This window comes from Mchenga conophoros, linkage group LG16, assembly GCF_057382185.1.
Source record: "Mchenga conophoros isolate Kocher_MC1m ecotype Shallow Benthic linkage group LG16, M_conophoros_male_GT1.1, whole genome shotgun sequence".
Taxonomy (NCBI): Eukaryota; Metazoa; Chordata; class Actinopteri; order Cichliformes; family Cichlidae; genus Mchenga; species Mchenga conophoros.
Genome location: NC_140541.1, coordinates 28,467,407 through 28,479,918, shown reverse-complemented (window position 1 = coordinate 28,479,918; position 12,512 = coordinate 28,467,407). Strand labels below are relative to the sequence as shown.

The 12,512-nt window shown below is 39.9% G+C and overlaps 1 protein-coding gene across 1 annotated transcript; it reads right to left on the bottom strand.

The window, feature by feature from the left end:
• Positions 1-791: 791 nt before the first annotated feature.
• Positions 792-12,091, bottom strand: LOC146556991 (high-affinity choline transporter 1-like). The gene is made up of 9 exons (XM_085249941.1): positions 11,627-12,091; positions 10,299-10,551; positions 9,901-10,014; positions 9,335-9,490; positions 9,019-9,167; positions 8,566-8,709; positions 8,170-8,323; positions 6,384-6,601; positions 792-5,392 (listed from the first exon to the last, which is right to left on the bottom strand). The coding sequence occupies exons 2-9, from the start codon at positions 10,480-10,482 to the stop codon at positions 4,739-4,741; spliced, it is 1,773 nt and encodes a 590-aa protein (XP_085106067.1). The 5' UTR covers positions 10,483-10,551; positions 11,627-12,091; the 3' UTR covers positions 792-4,738.
• Between the last annotated feature and the right edge of the window lie 421 nt (positions 12,092-12,512).

Genomic DNA, 12,512 nt, shown 5'->3' with positions numbered 1-12,512 from the left:
AAAAGTAAATAACTCATGAAACAATAAAGTTACGTTGAAACCAAGCACACCATTGTTTTTCTTGTGACATTACCAATAAGTTTGATGTTTCACATGGCCCTCTTCCTATTGAAAAAACAAAAGTTGTGTCCAAGATGGCCGACTTCTAAATGGCCACCATGGTCACCACCCATCTTGAGGAGTTTGCCCCCTCACATATACTAATGTGCCACAAACAGGACTTTAATACCACCAACCATTCCCATGTTATTTCGGTGTATCCATATAAATGGCCCACCCTGTATAACAAATCTGGTGCAATATTGGACATGACTCACCTTTTACTGAACGTAATACTGTGAGGAGGAAACAATGCAATTTGAAGATGTCTTCCACCAGCCAGGGGTCATGCTGGGGTCCAGACTGTTTATTTGTGTGTGTGTGTGTGTGTGTGCGCGCGCGTGTGCGTTAGACTGATTGACAGCCTTGACAGTTTTGGCAGTTATAAGATTCGGAGGTGAGCATTTTGATTGATGATTCCATGTGGGTGGCAGCCTGTAGATTAAAACCTCTAGTAGACAACACACACACACACACACACACACACACACACACACACACACACACACACACACACACACACGCACACACAGTCGACTCACATTTATTATTTGGAGGCATACTGTAAGCCATAACTATCATTCACTGTCTTACCGTAATGCCGTTCTGCCGTTACTGTCTCATCTCTACATTTAATACACTATCGAACAAACGTGTGGGTACGTATAGATGAAAGAAGACCAACTCAGTACTTTGCTAAATGAATATAATTTATTCAAGTGACCTCACAATTACAACTATACTTTTATAGACACTGCATGAATAAATAAATAAATAGCTGTAATTTCACTGTCAACAAACATCATTTTCAGTGCTGCATTTAAAGGTAAACTAATTTGTTCCTATGCTTTTTTCTTTTTTTTCCTGGTATATACATTTATCACACAAAAATACAGCGTCATTGTTATTTACGACATAGAGCCAAAAACGTGTCAGTCCACCAGCTGACGTTGATTCTTTTCTGCGTGTGCGTTCCGGTTTGTGGATGAACCCTGGAAACTACACACTCATCTGTTGAGGAGAACATTTACATTCACATTTAAGTCCAATGAGATTGCCTGACACTTTGCATAGCATCAGACCAGACCGCCCTGTTTGAAGCTGAAGCTGATTTATCATCGATCCCAAAACTGGTTCAGGTCAGATCAGGATCTAGTAGGTCCTACTATACCTCAGCTGATATGGCTGCACAAGGGGATCAAGTCCCCTTTGCTCTCTGTAGACTAACTTCAAGGCCATTCTGACATCTTAAAGGATGAAGGCTGGTGTTATTCTAGATCTTTTACATTGCGACCTAATTGCCTAAAAAGGCAAAAATCATAAATAATATGATTGTAACAAGTTTTGCCACTGAAGACGAAACCTTAGCTTTCCTACCCCCAAAACAAAAGACCATACTTCTGGGATCAATAAGGATTATGTAAAAGGTTGAAAAAATTTGGGAAACAGCCAGTTAAAATCCTTAAACTTTCCAGATTAAAACGCCTGTTCAAGATCACCTACTGGTGCAAGTCCAGACAGCTTCCAGCACATCTGCTATTTTTTGTCACTCAGTAGCAGTCACATTCACTTGTACCTCTGCCAGTTATGCTTGATCTCCTCCGGTTTGCCAACACAGTAAAGCTTCAACTCCATTTATATTTTTGGCAAGTGCTCACATCGTTTGAGGTCATGTTTTTTCAGATGCCAGTAGAGCAGTAGGACTCCACAATGGTAGTCTCACCCTTCTTGTCGTACTCATGAGCTGATGTTGCTCCTTCATGGTTTGAACCTACAAACCTCGATCAGTTTGAAGCAGATGTTGAGGTTTGTGCACAATTTTGAGGTCTGTGATAAAATCTCACAGAGCAAGTGGTCATAGCAGGACTATCAGAAAGCAATGCAAAAATAGCAGCAGCACAAGAAGCTATCTGAGAAGGTGATCTTGAGGGAAAAATGTAAACCAGGTATAGCTCGCTGAACTTTTTGAGGTCAGAGAGGACCAAAAGACCGACTAACACATTGTTGATTTCGGTCTCACTTGGTAATAATTGTTGACAAAAACATCTAGAATTTTACCAGCCTTATCCTTCAATGGAAAAATATTTCACATATGTCACCTTTTCAACATGTTCCTAAATCACTCATTTTTTACCACTGACGTTTGAATTAAGGCAAGTCCATAAGATTCAAAAAGACACCAACGAACCACAACGATCCTAAGAGGAGATAAACACAGTGAAGTCAACTGGACAACAGTAACACATAGCAATGCCAAAAATCTTCTTAACTTGACAGATTTTTTTGTTTCTTTTGTTCTTTTTTCCACACAGGGCAGCAGTGTGTCTGGTAGTTTAAAACTGCCAGGCCCGTGACAATGTAAGGACTTAAACTGAACAATGTATGAGGGTGCTCAATCAAGTAACACTTCAACGTTCATCACTGCTAATATCGCACTGTAACACACTCCTTACAAACCATAATTTTTGAACCTCTGTGCAGCATTAATCAAATGTCCTGAGGGCTGATCGACTTGGGGCCGGATCGATGATGACTGGTGCTACTAACACCATCCTGGAGGAACAATCATTTCCTGTCCCCACTAACCTGCTGTGGCTGGCCAGTCAATACAGCTTTAGGATGAGAAAACAAACTATCATAGGCGCGCGCGCGCGCACACACACACACACACACACACACACACACACACACACACACACACACACACACACACACACACATATTTCAAAATGGCTTCTGTGAGTTCATGTTAAAAATAAAAATCACTGAAGTGTTCTTGATTACTTTCAAAGTTCACTGTCGCGTCTTGCATTGAGATTTATTTCCAGGCTGCTATTAGGTTCCAGTCATTTATAAAATCTGTTTGCAAAATGAACATCATGTGCTTTTACTGGTGTCAGTGTTACCATTCCAGCTGTAAATGAATGGTAGTTTAAAGATGTATTCCCATTGTATGTTTGACAAAAACAACAATAGCAAATTGATTTTCATAATGCATTGAAATGAAGGGAAGACAATGGCTGCCTGGAAAGTACAAAGGGAAAGAAAGGTCACGGGATGGCGTGTAATAAAGTCAGAGCTCCTGTCTAATTACTCTGATTCATGATGATTCAGCAGCACACAATTTAGGTTCAGTGCAGAACTTTAGTGTCAGTAGCAGGAAGCTTATGATCATTCTTTATGTCTCCCTGTGACCATCAAACTTTATTTTAGAATAAATACTGGATCAAATGACTACATCACCGAGCTCAGAACCACTCTTTTGTGCTCCAGACTATTGTTGTCGTTTTACTCACTGTTTTAGTTTTCTGATTTCACTATCACCATCTCATCAGCTCACATTAAAGAGATTGGGTTAAATTACAACAAAGTTGTAACTTTAGGGACTCGTCAGTACTGACAAGAATAGCAAAGATCAAAACAGAGCTGAGCAGAAGCTTCATTAATCTCATGGATAGGTACTTTCGGTGGCTCCCTTAGTTCCACCACAGAGGATGTATCCGCATATTTTATTTGGCATGGATTTTTACAGTGGACACCCTTCCTGACGACACCCTGCCATTTATCCGGGTAGGGACTTGGGTCAAAATAGTGGGAGTACACTAGCTTGTGACCTCCTGAGGCTGGCTTTGTGTCTCCTCCCAGTTATGAACTGGTGATCTTTCGGGTGTAAGGCGAGCGTGTTAACCACAACACCACTGAGCCACCCATTGCATTCAAATGAATGATAATTTTGCCCTGTATCTATAAAACACCCCCACAATGAATTCTTCTTATGCTGTCACTCATTGATCTCTTTTGTTTAGTGTAATCTTGTCAATACAACAAAGATGGTAGTTAGCTTGCTAAGTGTTGGCAGTGAATGAAAAAAATGTTTTTATGGAACGCTGTTTGGGATTTTGCTGATTTAGTCAGTATCTTCTATTTGGTAAAGTCAGGGTTTGGTTATATAATTATGGACTTCAGCAAGAAGATTAAATCGAGCTGAAAACAGAACATAAAACTTGCAAACATCTACTGGTCTTCAGGTTTAAACAAGACATGGTAAAAATGAAATTTAGTAAAATGTATCTAGCTGTACAACGTGGGTCCTAAAAATATTATTGCTCTATCAATAACATTGTTCTACATGAAACTCAAAGTATGATAAAAGCTTAGTTGTCAGGTGCATGTAAACGAACTTATGTATATTATGCTTTAAATGATGACTTGTAGATGTGGACACAGTTTCTTGGTTAGATATTGCACTATTTTCATGATCCACAACAAATCCTTGTAGACTTGCTCATATAGGCCTGCTGTACATCCATCCAAAGTTCCTCCGATCACTATAGCAGCACTTAAATGAAAATGGTTGAAGTTTCACAGAGTCGTGATAAGAAAACACAAGAATGAGTGTGGCATGATTCGCACAGATGATTGAGTCCGTTTGCTGTTTCTAGGCAAGGAATCTCAAAAAGAAGGAGGCACCATATTGCCGTCAGAAACTTTTGGAGTCACTTGAAAGCCACAGCAGATGCTCTGTTGATTTGGCTCCCAGTGTGGCAGTAGTAATTTTCCTGAAGAATATTGATGCCTCTTTTGACTGTTCCTTCTTCTTTACATTCCTTGGTTCTAGTTTACTTTGTGCCTTAAATGTCTAATCTTCATTGTGAAAAGCCTCTGGACTAGATGCCCCATCATCACTGAGGACCTCCGTGTTGGTAAAGGTCCCAGCAAGTGAGGCACCCAAGACCTGCCTGACAGGAGCCATCTCTGAAAGAATTATGTTATCATGGTTGCTTACCAGTGTTGCCTTGTCCATTATCTCCTTGCTGTGCTTGGAAACAACAGCATCCAGGAAGTCGTACTTATGTGACAGCATACCACTTTCAAATAGATACTTTGTCAGGTAAGAAAAAAACACATTGGCCAAGAAGGATGCCGCCATGGACACAGACTTGAAGGGGAACCTCTGCTGGACAAAGTGCTCTACATCTCCAGTGAGGTGATGGACCTTCTCCTGGGTCACCCAGCCGGGGTAATAGATGAATGGAGGTAGTTTGAGGTAGGGCTCCCCTCCACCAATGCGCAGCAGAAGACCAAAGATATAACCAGCCACAGAACCATAGGTGTTGGTGCCCTTAACGAACAGTACACTGAGAAGTTGGGGGAATATGATGACATAGACCAGATCAGAGCTCAGGTACCACAGGCCGTATACTGATCCTGTTAACAATGCCATGGCAGTGGCCAGAGCTCCGAACACAAAGATGGTGAGGCGCATCACCCAAACAATCTCCCGATCTGAGGCCTGTAAGGGAGATGAAAGGGATAAAAGAGTAAAGACAGAAACATAACAACTGGAGGGGAATAGGGTGTTAACTTAAATGAAAGTCAGTTCAGATAAAAGATTAGAGCCTACAGCTAAAGTAGTGTCTGTGTGAGGTTGCACTTAGATACGAAAGCGCTTGGAGATGTAGGTTCTGTTTGAAATTATTCACTCGTTTTCTTCTCCATACTCTTATTATTCAGGGAAACTGGATGTTGAGAAAAGGTGAGCTCAGTGGTACAACAGAACAACACTGTAGGGCACTATTTGGTCTTAAAAAAAACAGGTCTTATCGAGTGATTAATCCAATTGTATTCATTTTTTTCCCTCCAATCATAATTAATATGTTCAAAGGAACATATTAATTATGGAAACCAGAAGAGAGGTATAAATATGTGTCTGCAGCCACTTTTACAACACAACCGAGGTTAGGGTTTGCATTTCAACCAGTGGTGTGGGGGATCTTGGAAAAAAAGCAAGCATATGATTTGCAATTGTTTCATTTTTCATTTTTTAGAATGACAATGCTCCCAAATACACAGTTAGTGCAATAAAAGGATGCCTAAATATATTTTTTCCTACCAGAATATAAAGAAAAGCAGGTTGACTTAAGACTTTTGCACAGTATTAGCATGCACAGTAATTTTCACAATTCTGAAAATTAATGTCTGTTACAAATGTGATGGGAATGAATAGCAGGAAATCTCAGTGGGACCAATTTAGCAGATTGTCTAACCATCTAACATTATCTAACAAATAATTATAACACAAACAACTTACAAAGATTTCCATCTCGAGGTTTCGGGTATTAAGCAAATTCGATAAAGTGCACATTTAATTTCTGCTGTAGGCTCTTGTTTGGTTGTATTTTTCGTATGAAAATAAAGTTGATTTATTGATAGGCTGACTGATGTTTGGAACCACTTGCTGAAATTGTGCAGACGTACGTGTATGCTAGGAATATTGCTCTTACCGACTGCCGAAACGCCAGCTGATAAATGTTCCTGGCAAACATGGAGCTGGCTGAGAGTATGGATGAGTCTGCTGATGACATGACCGCAGCTGACACAGCCCCCAGACCAAAGAAGGAGATGTACGGTGGGCAGAGGTGCTGAAGCACTATAGGAAGGATCATGTCAGACTCATCCTTATCCTTTGGAGGGAGGGAACCATATGTAGTTTGGTTCCAGTCTGAATCAGGACATGAGAAACAGATAAAAACTGATAATTGTAAACAATGCAAATTTCACAGCTTATTATTACGGCTCTTATGAAACATTTAGCCAACCAGTCAATCTTTGCACTCAACTGTCAAGATTATCTATGTGTTAAATTAGAAAAACAGTCATTAGCATTTGTCTTAATTATTGGTTAGAACAAAAAACAGAAAGAAAGTGCCTTGCATGAGGTAGTAACACAACGTAACTAAAGCTGAACAAACTGTACCTGGCCCACATTCGCATTTTAAGATTAGTAGCATTACTTTTCCAGCCACCCTGCAGAAAATTAAGTGTACGGATTTCTTTATTACAATTTTTGATCCCTTAGCTTTTCAGACAAAAAAAGTTAATGCTCTCAGTGGATACACATGCTTTAAAGCTGAGAAACAAAAGGCCTTAATGTGCCCAGGTGCCTTAATAGCAGCACAGATTCAATCTGCTGTTGGTCAAAACACAATAAACCAAGCCACAGTAATAATAGTACGAATTAAACTGGATACTGACTGAAAACTAGACCCCAGTTCAACATAGATGAGGGTAATATACTGGTTTGTTAATGATCCGTGGAAGCATATGAGTCAGTATTAAATAATTATGGACATTATGTAGATTAACTGCATTTAACTGTTGTCGATTAATCATTGATAATGGTTAACATCATAAGGGAGCCAATAGTTCTGACAGGCTATGTTGAACTTATTAGATACAAAAGTATGCATGGACGCTGGCTGTACTGATACCCTCATCTTTGTTAAGCCAACATTCAGACGACTATGGTTTATATATATATGTCTTTCTCTACCCATCCCCAGATATTCATAGGCAGTGGTTGATTAGTGCCAGTTCTACAAGTAATGGCTTCAGATGGACCAGATTAATTAGCTCCTCTTCAGATGTAATATTCACTAAATTGCCATGGTCTGATGGCTCTCTCTCCTCTGCACGTCGTGACAGCATCCGTCTGCTGTTTACCCTCCAGACACTGTATACATCTGCATTTACACATCTGAAAAAAGAAAAGGGCTGCTGGGGTGTAAACAACCCCATGAAGCCAGGGTGCTCTCTTTGATCACACTTTCCCGTTTGAATAAAGGATGTGGTTCTTGGATGTTTCGATTGTCTTGTGATGTTTCATTTACTGCTTAATCACTGTGCATGTCTGTGTGTGTGCACATCCGTCTTGGATTAGTCTCTGATTAGCGTGTGTTTGCCTAAAAAGTCTGATTTAACAGCTGCAATCCAGACATAACAGCGTGTGTGCATATAAAGCACCAGTGGCACTGTATAGTGATTCATACTTCTACCTGTCTTTGTTGTCCTTGTAAATCTGGATGCAAATGACAGCTAGCTCCATTACTGCTTAAAGAAAGGATTATATATACTACGCTTGGGTACACTGTTTAAAAAGAACTGTTTCTGCACACTCATCTAATTCAGTTTATTAAAATATTATGGGACCCCATTTTAGCTTTAAGAATAATAATGTCTGATGCACCTGTGGGTGCATATTTGTGTTTGTGTCTCTGTGTGTATTATTACCAGTGGAAGCCCCTATAGCTCCTATGAGGACAGAGGGGACAGCCATGACCAAGCAACCGAAGGCAGCAAGGAATGAAAGGACCTGGGCGTAGGTAGCTGAAGAAGCAGAAAGAACCCGTTGAAAATAGACCTGCCAGGGAATCCCCCCCAACATCTAGAAACAGAAACACCAAACCAATGCATTACAATCAGCAGTCTGAAAAGAATACTGTGAATCTCTTTGTTTCTAGTAAAGATATCCATTTCAGTACTAAGAAACCGTTAAATGCTATGTGCCACAAATGGGTCTCTTAAACATGATGCTTTCATTTTGACTTCAGTGAAAGTGTGTCTGCAATTGACTTTAGAGTTGTATACTGTCTCTCGGTGAAACTTCAGATAAAAGTTATGGCTTACAAGCAAAAAGAAGTTGTCCGCCCAGAGCCAATTGTCTTCAGGCTCAATCTTCCCGAGCCAAGGAGATTGATAGATTGTTTTCTTGGCTGTAACACCGATGTCTGACACGGCAGGATTGGACAGAGCAAAAGGCACACTGATCCACTGAAAGGAGAAGAAAATCATAATGCAACATTGATACAATAAAACGTAAATATGGAATTATTGTATTTTTATACCATTTCAAAATCTGGCTGTTGAAATCAAATTCTACTCTACCCTGTGTTGTTGATACAAAAGATGTTTTTATCAATTTCATGTTTTGATATGATTCTGTGTGTATAAATTTAGATCTTTTTTTAAAGTTATGTTACTTAAAAAGTTACTTAAAAATCTTCTAGAACTGATAGAAGATTTGGTTTAAATATTGGCTAAAATCGTTAGAGCTGCTGGTTGAGTAGCTCCCAAACTCACCAAACCCAGAAAGATACAGAAGAGCTGGACCACATCTGTGTATGCAACAGAGTAAAGTCCTCCAACAAGTGTGTAGAAGATGGCTATCAGTGCTGAGATCACCACAGACATGTTGATATTTATATCCACTATCACACTGAGAGTCGCACCTGCATGGAAATATAACCAGTGTGAAGAAGAAAAAAAATATTCACTAAAATCTGGGTAACCTGATGTTTCACCCACAATGAGTTTGGGCATACAATGCAGTATACTGTAAAGCATAGATTAGATTTAAAGTGGTGAGATTCATGATCTCATCCATTGGGATGCCTACCCAAAGCGGACAAAATGGCTGCAGACCAGAAGATTTCTCCCATGAGTGCAGGGATGAACAGCAGACCACCCATCCTTTTTCCATATAGCTGCTGGAAGGGATCTAGCATGGTCACATATCCACGTGATCGCATGGGTTTGGCAAAGAAAAGCCCCCCTGAGTGATGTCAGATGTTGAGGTAATGCAGACAAAAAGCACGAGAGAAGCATTTTAGAAAGTTGTACAGTACTACTAACTTAACGTAAAGTGTGCTGATGCTGTATAATAACCTTAATGAATAGACCAAATTCTATATGCTTCAGCAACACAGCTTAAATTTACATTTACTTTAATATCAGTCTAATAGCACAAAGATCAGTCTTCCTACACCTAAATATCATATCAATATGAATTTAATGTAAAGGAATTTCTGTCTTAAAAGTAGGAAAGCATATTAATTTATAGGCAAAAAGTACATTACTACATTAAAACTACATTACATTACCTACATTAGGTGATGCAACTCTTTCCCTTTTTAATCTCGCTATAAGCAGATATATTTATCCAAGTTTTTCTAGGTTTCCTACCTAGTACAAGGCTGAGAGCATAACCAAAGGGTGCCTGTGCCCAGGCCAGGCCGAAGCCTGGGAGGTAGACATATTCTGCTGTTCCATTAATGTAGCCCCCTCCCACCCAAGTGGCTGAAAAAGAAGAAGAAAACTTATTTGTAAATTAACAAATCAAAAGAAAATATACATTTCAAGTTTTCCGAACTGCATGAGTATAATGGTGTAAACTGTGATGGGAATTTCTACTTCTGCCCGCTGCGCAATCTGTGCGTAAAAGACGGAGCGGAAGACCCTAGTCAATGGAAAGTTTATTTATTTTTTTGTCCTTTTGGACCTTACATGGTATGAAAATTGGACAAAATGCGCACGTGGCTGCCGTCGAACAGACACCAAGAAATACAGATTTAAAGACTCACCGGTCATCGTAAATCCACCAACGAACAAGCCGATGTCCCTTCCCCCAACCATGATATTCTCGCTCCGATCTAAGCCATCGCCAACTCCAGAGTTCTTATTCTTCCACGCAGCCCAGATCCCCACAAACAGAATCAGGACATAGAAGAGCACGATAGCCACGAGACCCTCGACGTGAATGGTCATCTTCCTTTTCTCCGCTTCCCCGCCGAGATCAAGTGCTGCTGCGCGCGGACTGGATACTCATGGAGAAAACTTGGAAGAAACAAAGGAAAAAACCCTTTAATGATACATTTGTGGTTTGTCAGAAATAATAAAAACACACAATCCCAACCCGCAGAAACACATTTTAAGGAGTGCAGACAAACTGTAACTGCAACTACATGGAACTTCATTTCAAAAGCTATCAATTTAATCAACCTGAAAACAATAATGTGTGACAAATACATTTCTTAAAAGAAACGAAACAGAAGCATTTTATCACCAGTGTGTCGGATGTAATACTGGCTAAGTCCAAGTGATGCCAGGCGCTTCCAACGCCGTTAGAAATTACAAAGTATTTCAAATTTCTTTTTCAGGTTTTCTGCGCACATGCACGCTTACTGCAAATATTCAGCTGTTACAGTTTTAATGCTCCTTGTTAACCGAAGTTATATTGGCCTGAACAACTAATTATTTTCCCCAATAATAATAATAATAATAATAATAATAATAATAATAATAATAATAATAATATATATTCCTGCTCGGAAATACTGCGACCATGAATCTTACCGTATCCAGCAGGGACTTCAGCTTGTTTCACTAAATCAACAGATCGGAATCAGAAACGACGCAAACTCGATCCAGTGGTATCAGTCCAAGAGTGCGCACATTATTAGTGTTACTTTAGTTAGTTCTTTACAACAGCTGAACGTGTTTTAAACGCGTTATCCGCCCTCATTTACAGATATTCCTTTCGGTCACTTGACTTAAGTAAGTAGAAAAAACAACGTATTTACAACTTTACGCTTTCAAAGATTTGCACCCACATTTGCATGTTTCTGGTAACTCTATTGTGCGCAAAAGTCGGGCACTCCTTTGTAATGGCGATGCATTGGGAAAAAAATCCGGTCCGTTTTCCAACAGATTCATAAAAACAGCTGCATTGATGAGGTTCGTGCTCAAACTCAAACCTGAGGTTCCCCGTTGCGCTGACACCATGGCGCCAAGAGGCCGGTGTTGAATTATTGAGCTCTCTTTAAATCGATTGTCAATGCAGTAAAATGCAATTACATTCGGCAACCACATATCATTTTAGTAAAGTCATTACAAAATATAATTTTCTTACCTTTGCTTTGGAAAAACGGGTCTAAATAGATCACAACAGCTGGGACTCCAAAAGTAGATTCAAAAAGTGTAAGAGACAAATTATATTTGTGATATATTGCGCTGCCAGTCTGTAATCCTCCTGGACGACCAAACACCATTCAACTATGTTGTTTTTTAAATCACAAATGCTGGTCGGCAGCAGAGAGGGAGACGGACCGAGCGAGGGAGGGAGAGAGGCTGGAGGTGGGTGGAGGGGTGGAGATGAATGGGAGTGGTGGGTTTATTGGGTGCTGTCAGGGTGGGTAGATGGTGGATAAATGTCTTCCAGGGCAGGACGAAAATAGCACCTAATAGAGAATGGCATGACGCACAACCTCTGCGGAAAAGCTTTCCAATATCATAATATCATATTGGCAATAGATGAAACCTTTACTTTGCCAGGTTACATTTCAGGCCTGATTTATGATCTTGCGCAGGTCCTCGCTCGCTGATGATTAAGGCAAGGCGCCTTTACTGCAAAGGCTTGCTGTATGGCGGTGATGTTGAGAATGTGAGCCACGCACACAGGATTAATTTCCACTTTATAAGTCCGCATTACACATTCAACTCTGACGCCTTTTCGTCCAAAAACATCAATCTACTCGCAAGTTCGTGCGTTTGATCAATATGATGTTGAAGTAAACTTTTAGACATTTGGAAGCAGCACAGTTACAGTATTTTATTATATCGCCTTCCTGCACTACTATCTATTACTGTTAAAGATCTATGAAGGAACCCAGTTCCGCTGTCCATGGTGCTGAACTAACATTTCGTATTTCTAGGTGGTTTAAATCATATTTAAACCGCCCCCTTTAAAAAAAGTATTTGCTTTGGTGAGTACTTCTCTGAGATGTTTAATTTCAAAA